This window comes from Staurois parvus, unplaced genomic scaffold (genome assembly GCF_062004578.1).
Source record: "Staurois parvus isolate SC_StPar_1 unplaced genomic scaffold, SC_StPar_1.0 ptg000894l, whole genome shotgun sequence".
NCBI classification, from domain to species: Eukaryota; Metazoa; Chordata; class Amphibia; order Anura; family Ranidae; genus Staurois; species Staurois parvus.
Genome location: NW_028318690.1, coordinates 2,140,072 through 2,158,686, shown reverse-complemented (window position 1 = coordinate 2,158,686; position 18,615 = coordinate 2,140,072). Strand labels below are relative to the sequence as shown.

Genomic DNA, 18,615 nt, shown 5'->3' with positions numbered 1-18,615 from the left:
ACTGGTAAAACTTTAGAATATATAGACACAACCTGGAAAGCAAGCAGAGTGCAAACTTAGAAAACACCCTGCCACTTTCATATGGCATTGTCACCCCATGCTGAAATAGTTTCTGAATGAAAGAAATAAAGGGTTAACCGAAGCAGCAGGAGGTAAAAAATATTTACACTGTTTTGCTGAAGTACCTTACAAAACACCTTACCGGTAGCTAAAAGTGTCTATAAAGGCCTGGACCTGCAGCTTGGCAGTTAAGAATATTTTAATATTCCTTAGCCAGCTCCTTAAAGGGGGTATGTAATTAACCTACATTTTAAATCTCTTGCCATATCCACACTGGGGTTTATTATTATATGCCCTCAGTGGCTTAAATGCAATGACCATTACATTTAGTGCATGTATTGTTCAGCATAAAAATAGCAAACCTGCCAAAACAAAATCGAGCCTAGTATGCATCCTTCTGTAGGATTGGGTGAATCACGTGCAAGACTCCTAACACTTACCCAATCCTCAAACCTGAGTTTTCAAAGGAAGAGAAACCCAGGCCTACCCAGGGACCCAGCAAATCAGCTTATAGCTGCTCTAGAACATAGCACTGAGGTATAGGACAGTATAAATACTTAAAGGTCCAATTCCGTTGAAAAAGAACTGTATAAGTTTCATGCCACATGATCTGGACAGAGAGGAACATAACAGTAAATAAAAGAGCAAAGTTCTTACCTCAAATCTAAATGCACAAGAATAAAAACAAAAAATGAGGAGAGGTTCCAAAAGAAAGCAGGCATGCAGAGCAAGGTGTCAGGATATGCTTCAGTCAATGGGTAAAAGCATTCCTGAGCATTGTACCCACCCATCAGCAGCATGGTTGGTAAGTGATCCATTCAGAACTTATAGTGTGGATATTACAGCAGCAGAATACTGGCTAGTGTATTCCCACGACGGATGTCTGCACAAGCTTCATTCCCAACACAATCCAAGGTAAGTAACCAAGGAGAAATATCACGTTGGGGTTAGCTGTTCCCATAAAACAGAATACTAACTAGTAAATATAGCCACATTATACTTTCAGGATAAAAATAAGTCACACAGTTTTGATACAATGAGAAAATTCCATTTGCTCTTAAAGTGTTACTAAACCCAGGTTCCTGCATTCACTATATCTGGTCTCCCACAGTACACACAACATGGAAATGCAATTATTTTAGGAAATATAAACTGTTAAATACCTTTTCTCCTCAGCAGTATATAGCAGTCTTGTGACTTCTATCAGTGCCCTGCAGAGCACTGGTTACAGCTTGTAGGAAGAGTTTTCATTCTTCCCTGCTTGTCCTAGGAGGCTGCATAACCCTTGACCCTCTGTCTGGACTGGCCCTGTGCTGATCACATGCACTCTCCCAAGAAAAAAAAAAAACCTTTCTAGTATTACACACCAAAACTGAGCATGTGGAGCTTGCCTCCAAGTCTCTGTTGTATCAGCAGATGGATTGGGAATAGTGGAAGTGGAGGATCAGAGAAGACAGGATCAAACAGCCTTTTTTTACACAATGTGAAGGACTAACCCCTTAGGTCCACAGTGAGTATAACAAGCATGCTTTATTGCATATACATACTGATTTTACAGTTGTGGTTTTAGTAACACTTTAAGAATCATGCAGCTGAATTTTTTAAAATGAAATCTACTAGTGATTTGTACGATAATGTACAGCAAAGTCTTCTGTAACATGTGTGTGTGTGTGTGTGTGTGTGCGCGTGCGTGCGTGTGGGGGGGGGGGGTTTGGCAGGAGATGAGGAGTCATCTTTGTGTTATATGAACAACAAAGATGTCAATTAAAAAGCAAATGAAATCTCAAGCTACCTATATAAAAAAATATTTGACATATTAATTTGTGCATGAAGTTTTACTTGGTAAGCAATTTGCTGCATTCGAATGCTTCAAGGACCTAATCAATATGTATTTGTTAACTAGTTTTATCAGGTGAGGGTCTCATGGGAATTTCTCCAACTAATATACTGTTTGAAAGGACATTGTTAAGTACCCCAGCACATTAGGATCCATTGCCAGTACACAGAGATATATATATATATATATATATATATATATATATATATATATATATATATATAAAAATCTAGTAGTTTCTCGAGCTCTGAATGAAACTAGTGTAAAAACTCAGTGGATGCAGGAAAACCATCTATGTTACATAACTAACAGAACACCAGCTAATCATTAGCAGTTTCAAATATTAATCCTTATTCAGGGTGTCGCTTAACTAGCTAACAACTAGCCTTAACCTAAAGAACAGCTTTAATTTTTGGTATGTATTTGGGTATGTGGTTTACAGAGGGCAAATGGACAACTTACCATTTAAAAGTACAAGTGCATAATAACCCTTCATTACAAGCTAATTACCTTCTCTCAACCTGGTGTACACTTATCTCTCCTTGACAGCAGTGACCTACCCACCAAAGTGTTTACATTCTAGGTGCAAAAATCTCCCTTTGTACTGATGGCCCCATGCAGTACTTTTCCACAGGCATATACAGGGTTAGGAAAAAAAAATGGAAACACTACATGATTTGCAGGTGTGGAAGTGACAATATGTTTTGCGTTGAAAACAGAAATTATGTGGCATTCTTTTTCTCCCGCTGTGTGAGGAGACACCTAGCTAACAAATGGGAAGCCTCACTTTTGGCATTCAGAGCGTGTGCTGCTAGTATTACGGAGTCGTGTCAGAGCTTACTGAGCATCAAAGAGGGCAATTTGTTGGTGCCTGCTTAGCTGGTGCCTCTGTGACTGATGTTTTCCCATTTATTTGTTGTGTCGCGAGGTACAGTATCAAAGGTTAGGACAGGATAAACAGTTGGCAGGAAAATGTCACCTGATAAGCATAAGCGCAGTCAACATAGTCAACTGACCGAAAAAGACAAAACGGCATTATGCAGGATTGTGACCTGGAATAAGAAAACAACTGCTGCAAAAGAGACTGCAGAGCTAAATCTCAATTCTGTGAAGACTGAGATTGAGCTCTACAGTCACTTTTGCAGCAGTTGTTTTCTTATTCTGGTCACTTTCTGTGAAATGTCCTTTTGTCTCTTTCGGTCAGCTGACCATTCAACCACACTTATGCTTATTAGATGACGTTTTCTCGGGAAAGTGTATATGCCGCCATAACCTCTGATATCTTACCTCATGACATGGCAAATAAACTGGCAACTCCAGTCACAGAGGCTCCAGCTAAGTGGGAACTGACAATCTGCCCTTTTTGAAGCTCAGTAAGTTCTGACATGACTCGGCAATACTAGCAGCACATGCAGTGAATGACGAAAATTATGCTTCTCATTCCATAGCGGAGTCAAAAAAATGTTACATCACTTCTACTTTCAATGCAAAATATGTCACTTTCACACCTGCAAAGCATGTAGTGTTGCCATTCTTTTGTCTAACCCCTGTATGTAACCATAAAACTAACCAGGCTGAACTGCTGTAATACTGATATTCAGTGGCTGAATGTCTCCTTGCCATGGGAACTCTGCCATACTGACGTTTCTATCTGATCAACCCAGAAGGGAGCACCCTTCGAAATGCGTTAGCTTTTATCCCCCCCTCCCTTTGGATTAACCTGTAACCCTGTGTGGATTATGGTTACCTTATGCCTGTTTTACCGTCACCTTTGTGAGTATATTTCCTAAATTAAATTAGTCACTATTTATTGAGGTAATGCGCAAGGTTTGTATGCTCTTTCTTTCATCCTCTTCTGCAGTTTTATCAAGCTTCCCCAGCTTCATGATAGAGCTGCACAACCTCTGATCACCAGCAGATGAACACGCTGTTTGTTACTAATGCCCGTTTGATCTGAATCTTTGAGCACAGGAGATAATGGATCTTTTGTAACCATACTCCTACTATAGAGACATTAGGCATACTACCCCAATGGTGTCAATGGGAAACTAATGTGCAGGCAGGGATGGAGCTCTCTATATTGATGTAAAAACTGCAGGAGACTGTCGTGATCATGGACTGTTAAAAAGGAACTTTACCCGTAACAATTTGATAAAAAATAATGTTCTTTAGCAAGAAACATACATTCAACCTAAATGATTATGCTATCAATATTAGTGTGTGCTTTAAATTGCCTCCAGCATTGTTACGGTTTCTTCTTGCTGGAGGCTGCCATTTTGAAGCCCAGAGCCCCTGAACAGTAGTAAACCTTTAGGCCGACAGCAGACTGGCCTATACAATGCTGGAGGCAATTTACAGCACACACTAATTTTGTTAGCATAATTATTAATGTGGAATGTATGTTCCTTACTAAAGAACATTATTTTTTATCACATTATCATGGGCAAAGTTTCACTTTAAACAGTAGACACACTGATTTTTAATGTTTTAAATAGGTAAACCAGCAAATGGGGCCAGCCTGAAGTGTTCTAGCAAGACTTGATTTTCTGACTAAAGTTCCACTTTAAGTATGCACTGGGGTGGGGTTCTTCTTTCGCTTAGGGGGCTGTTTTTTTTTCTAAGAAAAGTGTATTCGTATTTAGCACTGTTACAAAGAGAACTAAAGTTCAGTTTTATGCGCCTTACAGCAAGTCTACATCTTATATCTTTCAATGAGGAATCTGCCCATACCACAGAGAGATCTGCAAACACAGGTGACTGTTTTTAATGCATGAGCTGTTTCAGTGGGCAAAACTCAAATCAGATTTTCTAAGTAGAAAAGCTCCGTGACCAACACACAGTGCTCCTAATAGGTGCTCTACAGTCTACTCTTCACACCACCAAATCACCTCTGAAAGTGAATCTAAATGCATAGGAATCTTGATACAGAAACAAATTCACTGCATAGAATGGTCCAGTAGCAGAAATAACCAGCAGTTAATCTTGAGTAGTTTAGTTTGGGTGTCAGGCCATGTCATGCTATCCCAGTCATTCCATTTTTTGCTGCAGAGTAATCATACGAGTCCCCCGCCCCCAACACATGCTCATACAGCTTCCTGAAAATCATAAAAGGTAACAAATATTTCAATTTCTATTTTGTTTTTGCATATTATTGACGTTTTTTCTTTAACTATTCTCAAATACATCACTGCTTATTTAGAGCTATAACTAAACATGTTGGCTTACCTGAGCACAGAGAAGACTCTTGCCATCTTGCCTATTGCCCGAATTTTGTTCCTGATGATTTCTTTACGAGCGGCAGCTGTACCTACTTTCAATGGAATAAGAAAAATCTCAAGCTCGGGAATACATATTTTCTTGGAGAGCGTATTAAACAGAAATGTATGAAAATCTGACAAGAATTGCCAACACACCACCACACGCTTTCAAAGTTTGTTGTTCACAAACTTACAAGAGTACTGGTTAAGTGCACCAATAGAAGCAAAATATAAAACAAACCAGACCAAATAGACTGCTGAACTATGGGTAAAAGAAACATTCTTGCTGTTAAAACTTTAGATACATTGTCGCTATACATATGAACATGTGACATTTTGATAATGAAGTTGAGGTGTTAAAACATTAAATGGCTTTCTATAGGCACAAAGATATGTGTGAAAACAGGATTACATGAAACACAGGATATATGCAGCTGATGTGTTTAAGCAAATATGGCCTAATCTGCATTGTCTGACCTGCTTTTTCTTGTGCTCTGTCTGACATCAAGATATGGAAAGGACTACACTTTTAGGGGTACTGGAGAGCTGGAGAGCAGAAAGTACAGTCTGCATATAAACAGTGGTAAAAAAAACACTGTATGGAAGATGTGCACAAACGTGTGGTCCAAACCATGTGCTCTATAAAACTCAGGTCCATGCATGCTATGAACTATAAGCATGAACAGCTTCAAGTATGAAATATTCTATTAAGGAAACTACTATTGATGAGCAAATTCAGCGTCCAATTTTTGTTTCAGTGCAGGCTTGGAAGTGAAAGGGAAGAGAATCTGTCAGGTTGCTATGGGCAATAAAAACACTTAGTATTAGTATATGAATCATATGAATCCCAATATAAAACTGCCAAAGAAGCTTTCTCAGCAATTCCAATGTGGCCAATTCTGTTCTAAAAGATAAAGATTTACACCCCTATGACATTTATCTGCTTTGGAAACATTTTCTGTGTGCACCTAGGACCTCTCAAATTTGGGGCATACAAAATATCTATGTCCCAAATACAACTCCCCTCCTTATCCTCGAACAATACAGATTGTCCTATGAACCAAAAAGAAACCGTTTCTTCTGTATATACAGTATTTTCCAGCAGGACCACTACCACATTTCTAAGGCAAAATACAGAGTAGAAATAGCATTCCTAAATGAAAGCACTATCTACCGTGCTTAGAACTAGATTTCAGTTTAAAAGTTAATCGCTACATACAGGAGTCTCAGGGAGGAAATATTCACACAGCAGGTAAAAGTATGTGCAGGCACTTAGCTGCTATAAGGTTGCACCAATACACCAGTATTTCAACAAGAGTCTCAGATAAATGAATCAAAATACAGTGTGCTATATGTCCTCATCTCTAATTCCAATATATAAACAATATACATATGTAGTCATGGGACTTTGTATGAGAACATATAGATAAAAAGAAACACTGCATATATAAATAAAGTTTATTTATACATTAAATAAAAAACATACAAATTGAAAGCATGCTGGCATAAAAAAAATGTGTTTTGGGGTTTACAGAGATTTTGGGGTCCAATATGATCCACAAGTAGACAACGCGTTTTGAATGATCTTCCTCAGGAGTATATATGAATGATATCTATAAACATAGCATATATATTATAGACATATGACACATTAAAACAGATAATCATCATACCTAAAAGCTTTAGGAATGTTTCATACCCGTAGATGAAACCCTCAATTTCTCTAATTAAAAATATACAAGATTCAGCTGGGAAGCACAAACTGTGAAGCATCTTTCTCCCCCGGGGGTAGAGGAGGAAGGGGAGGGAATTTTGGTAATATAGGTGGCACACATCAAAAAAATATGAAGATGCATCACGGTATACTGTAGAGAATATTGTCAAACGTCCATTTCCTACAACAATATGTATACAGTCACACAGGTATTGGTTTTTAAAATATACCTGTGTATATATTTGCATATATATATATATATATACACACACACACACACACACACACACAACAGTTACCCTCAGTCAAAAGAAACAATGAGAGAGGAGTGTCTCCACCATATGTGTATTTGGAAAATCACAACACAGCAATACTTATGCATCACTAGAGCAAAGTAAGCCTCAAGCTTCTCCGCATAGTTTGGTTAGAGCCTGATACATATCTAAAAGATACCAAAAGATAATATCAAAGAGGTCGATCAATGTTTGTATGTCCCAAGGAGGAATTCTATGGACATCATTCAAAAGATGGAGAGGAAAGGGGGAGCAGACTTGAGCAAGGCAGGTTCCAAGTAAAGATCTCACCAACAAGTCTGGATTTGATGGACTCCAGCAACAAGCCAATATGTAACCTAAACCCTTATTTTATTTAAATGCTCAGGATCCACCCAATCCATACCATAAGATCAAAACTGTCCAATCAATAACTGCTATCAATCTCCCAAAAGTGGCCTCTTGGCTATTAATCATTTCCGGGTTTTCTCTCATGAGAGGACGTCATTCGTACGAACATATAGTTCGCACGCGATGACATCATGCTTGGTGCCATTTTTGGAAAATGTGGTCCATGCTCATAATGGCGGAGGACAAACGAACTGCTACTTGGTCTCTTTTGTATCCTGCATCTTTTCAACACAGCTGCATTTACTTTCTTTTAACTCCTTTGGGAGATTGATCGCGGTTATTGACTGGACAGTTTTGACCTCACTGGGAGGATCCTGAGCATTTAAATAGAATAAGAACTTAAGCAGCATTTGGCTTGTTCCTGGAGTCCATGGGATACATACAAGACTTGCTGGTGAGAGCTTCTTTACATGGAAACTGTTTCTGTCTTCTCCTCCTTCCCCTCCTTGATCATTAATCATTGAACATTGATCGACCGCTTTGATATTACCTTTTGGTATCTTTTAGAGAGATATATATTTGCGGTAAAGCTTGAGGCTTACTTTGCTCTAGTGATGCAAGTGTTGCTACGTTCTGATTTTCCAGATACACATATGGTGGAGATACACCTCTAGGTCATTTGTTTCTTTAACTGAGGGCAACTGTTGAAAAAAAAAATAAAAAAAATTATATATATATATATATATATATATATATATATATAAAAGATATACACAGGTAAGCTTTAAAATAAATACCTGTATGACTGTATATTCTTTTCTGCAGGAAATGGATGCTTGGCAATGTTCTCTGCAGTGTATTGTGATGCTCCATATTTTTTGATGTATGCTACCTATATTACCAACACTCCAACCCCGCCCCTCTCCCCAAGGCAGAAAGATGCTTCAGTTTGTGCATCCCAGCTGATTCTTGTATTTTTGTTTTTAATTAGAGAAATTGAGAGCTTCATCTTTCATATGAGTATGAAACATTCCTAAGGCTTTAAGTATGATAATTACCTGTTTTAATGCATTATATGTCTATTGGCTATGTTTCTAGATATCATTCACAGGGATTTGTGAGGACAATCATTCGAAACACGTTGAGTCTACATGTGGATCATATTGGACCCCAATATTTTTGTAAACTCCAAAATTGACATTTTGTAATGTCAGATATCTTCATTTTGTATGTTTCTATTTAAAGTACAAATAAACTTTATGTTATCACAGATGCAGTGTGTCTTTTCATCTATATGTTCCTCATAAAAAGACCTATGGCTACACATGTAAATTGTTTATCTCTTTAAAACTACTGTATTAAATCAGCACTAGCCAATACTAAATACCCACCATCAATAAAATGGACACTGTTCCCTTTTGTCATGATAAATAACACAGACAGAGGTGGTTTATTTTATCAGAGGTTGGTGGGTTTATGTCTTTTTTAAGGTATATGAGATAAATTAATTTCTCTGGTCCTATATTCGCTGTCTGCAATGTATTTTCTCACATATGTGTGCTGGGGTCAGAGGACTACTGCACTAACAAACAAGTGCAAGGGTAATTCTTTAAATGTTACTGAGGGAGGAACAAGTAGGAAAAACTGTTGTAATATGATTAGCCCTATCCTAGATTTTAGGCATATTTTCAAAAACCCTGCTCTTAGAAAAAGAAGAAAGATACCATCGTGGACCCTTAAAACTGAAAATACTAGTTGCCTGATTATCAGACTGACTTCACTCTGTCTTAACATGATTCATATTTGTTCTAGGCCTGTGACTCACTGAATCCTGGTAACTAGAAATTGGTCAACACCAGCCCTAAAATATCTCTCAGAACAGCATTGCTTCATGGTAAAGCCCAACTTCAAATGTTTTCACTTTGTTTTGCAAAAGTAGGGAAAGATTAGACCATCTTTCAGGTTTTTATTGCCATGTGTAACTACTGAGATTTCCCCTCACTTCCTGTTCAAGGAAGTCCGTTAAACAGGGATACAAACAAACACATTTTCACAACAGTGTGGAAAGTTTAGAACCTCTAACAAAGTTTCACTGAGGTCCTTCTTGTTCTGGTGAGAACTAACCGAAACAATTTCTTGTATAGGTCTCACAGTGACTGGAAGTAAGGGAAATTCCTCCCAATGGGTTAACAGAAAGAAAAAAAAAAAAAAAACCTATTTCAACTATTTATAACTATCTAAAAACAAAACAAAAAAACACTGGATGTAGGTTTTGAATCATGCCTACAAAATACACAAGAGCACAAATCATTAGGGTACCACTAGACAAAAAGATAAGTTTACATGGACCAAAGCTTGACCCATTGAGCAATGTTCTGGAATGGTATGCACTCTGGGTCTTATTCCTGCAATGCCAGCAGCACCATGAATGGTGTTCTAATTTTAAGTCTGGTATGGCCCTCCGTAGAAGTGAGAACAAATTACACTATGTTATTCATTTCCCACTGTATTATTATACCTTTTAAATTTTCCTTTCAAATGGGACGGTCTGATCTGATCAGGAGCACAGAACTAACTCTCAACAGATTTCTACTCCAGTAATGTATGTTTGTATGTATGTATGTATGTATGTACATTGTGTGTGTATGTGCATTGTGTGTGTATAACATAAGTAAAGGTGGCCATATAGACGTGAGGTGGATGGATGAATCCTCCCCACTGAGACATTGTATTCGGACAGCGGGACTCCTGCACTTTCAGAATACACTGATTTGCTAAATTCCATTTGACATAAGTTGATCCAACTCCTGTCAAACACAGATGGCCATCCATGGATTTAAATTCAGGTGGTCCCTGTCGTACAGGCCAAATTTCGATTTACTGGTGGCTGACCGAGGAGATATATATATATATATATATATATATATATATATATATATATAGACACACACACACACTCACTGACCACTTTATTAGGTACACCTGTTCAATTGCTTGGTAATACAGATGATCAGCCAATCACAAGGCAGCAACTCAATACATTTAGCCATGTAGACGTGGTGAAGGCGGCATGCTGAAGTTCAAACCGAGCATCAGAATGGGGAAGAAAGGGGTGTTAAGTGACTTTTAACGTAGCATGGTTGTTGGTACCAGACAGGTTGGTCTGCTGATCTACTGGGATTTTCACACACAATCACCTGGTCCAAAAAAAGGAAAATATCCAGCGTGCAGCAGTTGTGTTGACGAAAATGCCTTGTTGAGGAGAATGGGCAGTCTGGTTGCTGCGACATTCAGATAGTAGGGACAGAATTTGGTATAAACAACATGAAAGCATGGATCCATCCTGCCTTGTAGCTATGGTTCACGCTGGTGTAATGTTGGGGGGGGGGGGGGGGGGGATATTTTCTTGGCACTAGCAAGGTGTACCTAATAAATTGGCCGGTGTACGTATGTGTGTATACACGCACACACACACATATATATACACACACATACATACACACACGATAGTAATTGTATGATCACATACATTTCAGCTCTTATCTGCAAGTCTGACTTTGTTGCTGAATGTCTGTCTTTAAAGGTTTCAAACAATGTTTGATAAAACACACCCATAGTTAAAAAACAAAATTACAGAGGCTGCCCCTGCTGATCCCCTCCTGAAAATGTCTGGTGGTCTTTGACCTCAATACGTTAAGTCAATAATGCTGAACAAATATGCAGCTAGTGAAATCAGAGGAAAGGCAGACATATTAAACAGCATACTTGTTCAAGTGAGCCTTTGCCTTAGTATAGCATTCAATTACCAACTTGAGAAGTTTAGCAACGGCAGTCTATGTATTTTCTCATTAGAGGTTTTTCTTTAATTGTAAGAATGACTAGGTGCCAAAAACCAAGCTGGGTGACTCGATCTTAACATGTATTGGCAATCTATAATCTCCTTGTTATTAAGAAATTGCTCTTGGAAAGGTCTATGAATAATGAACATACCAGCTCTTAGATCAAGGGCTCAATCATATGGACGCTCAGCTCTGTACAACCGTTTGTTTTTACTTTTATCTGCTGCCTCTCAGCTACATACTGGCAGCCCATGCAAGTGATCGAGAGTGCACCCACTGTACGGTCCCACCTGCACAGCTGTGTTTGCCAAATACACAGGGACACAAGAGTCTAAGCAACCAGGTCCTGTCCCCGAGTACCTGTCAAACTTTTCTGTGTGGGCAAGTCTGTACAGCCAATGCACTACCATTCACTTATATGGCCTCGCTTTATCAGCTAAAAAAAAACAGCTTTTTGCTCTCTATGGGGTTGAATGCCCATGCGAATGAGCACTGACAAGGACACAACTTCAAACCAAACATAACACAATAAAAATATAAAAGAGGTATAAATATATTAAAAAAAAAAGCACAATTCTAGGTTTTATTAACAATACCTTTATACCTTTAACATTGGACAACAATTTGTTACCGTATTTTTAAATTGAATATAGGAGGGTTTATAATTGTCAGAGCAAATGGAGCTTCTCCCCCTTTTGAACTGTTATATATATTTTAATATAATAAGCTTTTGAACAGCATAGAGTCAGTCCCCCTGTCAGGTTTTTATTGTTGTCTTAACCACCATTTGGGGGAAGTTTCCTCACTTCCTGTCCCAGTCATTACCTGGAAGGTAGGGTAAATATCTCCAGCGGGGACACAGACCCCATTAAAAATTTTGATAGATTTTTATGACTTCACCACTCTACATAAAACTAACTAAATGTTCTGGTTGGAGTTATAATTTAATTAAAGCTGAACCCCACACTGAAAAAAATACCCTTTTAGTGGGTGTTCCCCCACTACAAGGGTCAAATGCTTGCTAAGTCTAGGAGTACGGGAATATGTAGTAATACTTGCCTCATTCCTGGCTCTAGATGACTTTCTCCATTCATCTCCAGCCTCCAAGGCACACCCAGCTACGGTCACATGCTCGCCTTTTTTATGTACAATGCAGGGTTAATAGCCCTGCATTGTATGCGATGATAGTGAGGAACTGCCCACAGGCTGGAACACCAGGGAGCAAAGGACAGCGCTGAAGTTGACCGGAGTGGAGAATGTGGTAAGTAATACAGCCTCTTCCAATACCCCTAATACTGAGCATTTTTTAGCTCAGGGTTCAGCTTTGAAAATAAAATAATAATCTTAGTTATTTTAACTTATTTCTACACAGTAAAATAGTTAATCTCCCTCCCCGACACCGCACAAACAACAACGATCTAAATAAAGGGAGAGTATTGTCTGAAACATTTTACATGCAGAAATGTAAAGGAAAAATGGCCATTACTAAAACCATGAAGCAGAAAACGGACAAATGTTCCCCTAGTCATGCAGGACCAAAGATATGGAATGTTAGTTATAGACATAGAGGGTGGAAATCTACAAATGAACAGAATGGAAAGAAACACTGAAGAGAAAATGCCATGCACAGAAAGACAGATGTCTAGGAATATGACTTCAGAATGATGCAAACTGCAAATTATATCCAAATGCTCATGGGAAAAAAAATGTGGGCGATAAAAAACAAAATACTAATAAGAGGGGGGACAAGTAAAATAAAAAAAATGCTACACATAAAATTGACACGCGACATCATTTAAAATGTATTGTGTAGCAACTCCAAAAGGAAAGAAAACTTGGAAGTCATATTTCAAAACAATGGTGCTCTGTCTGGTCTGTACCTTTTCTATTGCCATATATGAGTCGTTCTTCAGATGGAGAGTCCAGAAAAAAAGGAAGTGAACGATGGAGAAATAGGTGAGTGAGACAAATAAAAAAATAAAGATATTTTACTTGGCAGCAGCAAGAATGAAGGTGGACTGGCAAAAAAATGAGAAAGGAAACAAAAAGAAATGGGAACCTACAACTCTAGGACTCTTGAGAATGGCAGGAGTAAATACATTAATTCAGCTTAGAATGGGAAAGTATAGAGTATGGTGAGAGACAATATTTGCAGTGTTAACCCCTTCAAAGTCACACGGCCAACAATGTGCTGTTATTTGTTGCTGATCTTTAGCAATGGGGTTAAAAAGAACAGCATATCTAAGGAGGTACAGTACACAATCTAGATAGTATAAAGTTAAGAAATTGACATGCCATCAGCAGCACAAGGTTTTCGGATCACGGGATAACTTATACAAACACAATAGTTTTTAAGCCTTTGTTTAAAGGGACCTATAAAACGGTCAGTGGTGCTCCCAAAGTTTAGAAGAGGATGGCAGATTTAATAAAAACTGGATGTTCGGAAAATGTGGACATAACAATGGAGGTGAGAAGCTTGCAGCTGAATTGTGAGCAGTGATCAAATGATGTACAGTTATATCAATGCAAAACTATTGGACAGCTTAACAAAGCAAAGTTTACTCAGCATGACATTTATCATAATGCAGCTCAGTAAATCTGGGAGTACATGTAAACAACAATGTGGCCAGCAATATAAATAGTCATTTTCCAAACACTTGTGATGGACAAGGACTTACCAGACTATTAAAGAGACAAGTACACTTTACAATTTATAAGGGCACATTACAAATGAAAAGCTAAATATCTTGAATAAAAATTTAAATGATTAATTTGTCACTTTTAGAATCTGGACGGATATAACTAAATGGCAAGTTACACAATCAAATAGGGTCTTGTTAAATCCTTTATATTTTTCCAAATTAAAATGATCAGTAAAAGTTCAACACTCGTCAAAAACATATTGGCCACATATAGATTTATACTGTGATCCGAAGTTTTGGAAAAAAGATGTTTAGTCAGGTAGAAAAGTTAAAATATAAGCAAGAGAGGTTTAGCCAGTGACCGTTTCCATTTATTCATAATCAAAGAAAAAGAAGCTCTGATCTGTAATGGATTTACTAAAATGTCTAAAAAATTATATATTTAAACCTTTTTAAATACATTACTGTATCTGTTTTCTTAGTTTTTATTATAAAAATTTAATCAAAAAAATTTCAAGGTGATTCTGCATTTCCCAGGGCTTCCTCCATCCTGGTGGCAATGATCTGCAGGCTCATAAGGTCTTTGCAGCGTTGCAACAACAGTGTACACGCTCCCCATTTTATTTCATTACAAGACTTACTAAGGTCATAGTGATCACTGTTTTATTACCACAGCAAAGCCTGGGTAAGGGACAGAGCATCACATGTCCTGAGATGTCATTTTGGCTATTACACGCCCTCCCCTTCCAGGCTATTCAGAGCAGATTGTGTGGTGCCCCCTAGGTGGATCAGATACTTGACTGACAGCACACTTTGCTTTGAATGAGCTAAAAGGGAAGGCATGTAATAGTTAACGTGATGTCACAGGACATGTGACACGCAGTGGCATAGCTCTGTGAGTGACTAACCTGGGCTGTGCTGCATTGATAGTGAGAACAGTGATGTGACCTGTAGGGCTCATACAGACAGGTGATTAAACCCATCCTCTATGAAGAGCTGTTGACAGATGCATGTGCATTCACCTCAGAGCTGCTCTAGATATCTGGATGCAGTACCACTTTAAATTTAAAAAATGCTCATAAACCAAATATTCAGACTACACAGACCGATATTTCCACCAGTAGATGCTGGAGGGATAACCCATTTACTGGTTTCTTTTCTTTCAGGTTTAAATGCCTGTACTCAAGTTCCCAGGCATGCATAGTTGCCACCACCACTACAGAAGGTTCCCACTCTCCTGGATAAATTTTTGTTTCATATCAAGGAGAATGCAACAGGGTAGATGGAAAGAGATTAGGGTACAAAGACAGGGCATTATTTATTGATCAGCATGTGACTCAGCCCACCAGACTCCAATCTATAGCTGAAGTATGGATCATGTGTGTATTCCAAAATCTAACTAGTTTATTTAGAAATGCGCCCTCAGTGTAAAACATTTGCCCCATTTTACTTACATCCTCAATCTAAAACAAGTTGGGGTTCTGTGTAAAATCTACATAAATACAAATCTCAAACCCTTATTTTATTCACAATGGAAAATAGAAAACATATCAAATGTTTAAATTTAGAAAACAAATCATTCTAAGAAAGAGAGAAAAAAAAAAAAAGATAATTTTGAAATCTAATTTGAAACTGATGGCAGCTACACATCTCAAAAGTTGGGATAGAGCAATAAGAGCTGGCAAAGCAAGTGGTACTAACAAGGAAGAACTGGAAGAATATTTTACAATTAGGTTAATTGGCAACAGATCAGTAACATGGTTGGTATAAAAAGGGCATCTTAGCCAGTGTGTCTCAGAAGTAAAGATGGGCAGAAGTTCACCAATCTGTGAAAAGCTGCATCTAAAATTTTCAAACAATTTTAGAGCAATGTGTCTTAACATAAAATTGCAAATACTTTAAATATATCATCTACATAGGATCATCAAAATATTCTGAGAATCTGGAAAAATTTCTGTGTACAAGGGACAAAGCCAAAACGCAGTATTCGATGCCCCTGATCTTTGGGCCCACAGGCGGCACTGCATTTAAAAAAGGCAGGATTCTGTGATAGACTTCACTGCATGGGCTCAGGAATACTTACAAAAATCACTGTTTGAACACAGCTCTCTGTGCCAACCAAAAATGCAAGGTAAAGCTCTATCATGCAAAGAAGCCACATCTGAATATGATCCAGAAAAGCCGCTGTCTTTTGTGGGCCAGAGCTCTTTTAAAATTGTCTGTTGCAAAGTGGAAAACTATTCTGTGGTCAGAATATTGAAATTTGCCATTCTTTTTGGTAGCCATGAGCAGTAGTGTATTTAGATTTTGTGCTGCCCTAGGCAACACAAAAATTTTGCACCCCCCCCCAATGAGAGAGTTCAATAAGTGTGTGAATGTATATATGATTATTTTTCTCTTTCACCCCCCCCCCCCCTTCTTCCTCCCTCTCTCTCTCCCTTTCCCCCCCTCCCTCTCTCTTCCTATTGTCTCTCTTCCCCCCCCCCCCCTCTTCTTCAGATCCTATGGGACCACCCCCCCCCCCTCTAAGGGCTGCTGATCTCTAGGCAGCAGGAAGGGGGGGGGGGGAAGGTGTGTGCAGTCCCATACGATCTGTCAGTAATCAGTGTCAGTATAATGTACAGTTCACCTCCTCCGGGCTCTTTCCTCTCTGACACTTCTCTCCCTGCTGCAGGCTGTCCCCTGGTCCTGGCTCATCAGCTGCTGGAGGGAGAGCTCTGCAACTGCCCTCCTCCACGCCCCAAAACATCAATCTTCCTGCTGCCCGCCGCTGCTCAAAAGGTCCCTTCTTCTGGGGGGCGATGCTGCCCCCCTAAAAATTGCCGCCCTAGGCAAACGCCTTGCTAGCCTCGTGGTAGATTCACCCCTGGTTATGAGGGGAACCTTCTTGCTTGGTATCCGTTAAAAAGTCTGAATCTCTGATGGTATGGAGGTGCATTAGTACGTATGGAACGGGCAGCTTGCACATCTAGAAAGGCACCATCAATGCTGAAAGATATATCCAGCTTTTAGAGCAGCTTATGTTCCCGTCCAGATATCATTTTAAGGGAACGCCTTGCATATTTCAGCAGGGCGCTGCTAAGCTGCATACTGCATCTATGACAACAGCTTGGCTTTGTAGTAGAATGGTCTGAGGCTTCATCGGCCTGCCAGCAGTCCAGACCTTTCACCAACTGAAAATATTTGGAGCATCTTGAAATGAAAACAAATCTAAAAAAATTCAAAAGACAGTGCTATCACCTCAAAATAAATTACCACAATAAAAAAAATTCATAACATATTTAAATATAAAATCATAAAACAAAAGTGTATATGTGCAATATAGTGCAAAAACCATAAAGTGCAATCTCATTCAAAATGTGTCCTCCCTGGGACTGTTTTTTTTTTTTTTACAGGTTTTTTTTTTTTTGTGAAATTGCACTATATTGCATATAAGCACTTTATTAACTTATATTTATGTTCTGAAATTATTTATTTTTGGTAATTTGTGATGTAATAGCACTGTCTTATTAGTTCACATCATAGAGATAGCAGCTGCGCTGAGTATTTATTCTTCGATTCTGTGTTGCAGTTCTGAATATTCTGTAATATGCATTCTGAAATGAAAAAAATAACTAAGACAACCCAGAACTGTTGAGCAGTTAGAATCCTATATCAGGCAAGAATGGGACAACATTCCTCTCCAAAAACTTCAGCATCTGGTCTCCTCAATTCCCAGATGTTTACAGTGTTTTTTAAAAAAAGAGGGGATGCTACACTGTGGTAAATATGGCCCTGTCTCCAACTTTTTTGAGATATACTGCTATCAGTTTCAAAATACCCATATTTTTTTTTCCTAAAATGGCAAATTTTCTCAGGTTTAAACATTTTGAAATGTTTTCTATTGTGAATAAAATAAGTATTTGTGAGATTTGAAAATCACTGCATTCTGTTTTTACACAGCATCGCAACTTTTTTGGAACTGGGGTTGTAAAACGCCCATCAATTTAAACCCCAGATGTTTTTTACTCAAACAAAACTGGGATAATTTTCCATTACTGAACATTACAATTTTTAGTTTCTTTCAAATGCAAACAGGCTTGATCAGTATTTAAAATTGCATATTAGTTTCTTTTAAAGTAGTGAACAGTATGAAACAAAAAAGTGATGTCCAATGATTTCATAAAGAGGAACTTCAGTCCCCGTAATTGTGGTCCCTCCCACTGGTACATACACCAAAGGGCTCTGCCCAGCTTTTGGGACTTGACAAAGCCCTGTGGTGCATCTGCACACATGCCGAGTTATCCACACGTATGTGCAGAAAAAGGTCCTAGACCCCCTTGACTGTGCAGTTCAAGCATGCTGATGTACCGAAGATCTCTGCTGGGTCCTGAATCTTGGCAGAGCTTTTCAGCACATCTGTGCGCGTGTGCCCAAAGTCATTCTTGCCTAGGTGAGAAATTATGAAGTGCTGCAACAGACAAAAAAAATAAAAAGCGCCTAAATGAAAAAAATATCACATTGTGGTGGATGGATGGGGCTGGAGTCAGGTAGAAGCACACTGTCTTTTGGGGGTGAAGGTCCTCTTTAAAGAGCAGGACTTCTGTACTTCAAGAAAGTAACCATACAGTGCTTTGATGGTTTTTGTTGGTCATAGAACCATC

The 18,615-nt window shown here is 38.5% G+C and overlaps 1 protein-coding gene across 8 annotated transcripts in view; it reads right to left on the bottom strand.

Annotated features, from left to right (window-relative positions):
• PPP3CB (protein phosphatase 3 catalytic subunit beta) overlaps positions 1–18,615 on the bottom strand; it is a 119,694-nt gene that overhangs the window by 21,781 nt on the left and 79,298 nt on the right. For 3 of the 8 annotated variants that reach the window (XM_089656202.1, XM_089656197.1, XM_089656200.1), the window contains exons 11-12: positions 13,211–13,237; positions 5,123–5,207 (exon numbers count right to left, since the gene is read on the bottom strand). In XM_089656202.1, coding sequence (XP_089512328.1) covers positions 5,123–5,207; positions 13,211–13,237 — 112 coding nt within the window. The remainder of the gene's footprint in view (positions 1–5,122; positions 5,208–13,210; positions 13,238–18,615) is intronic. The other 5 variants (XM_089656199.1, XM_089656203.1, XM_089656201.1 and 2 more) reach the window with 3 other exon arrangements.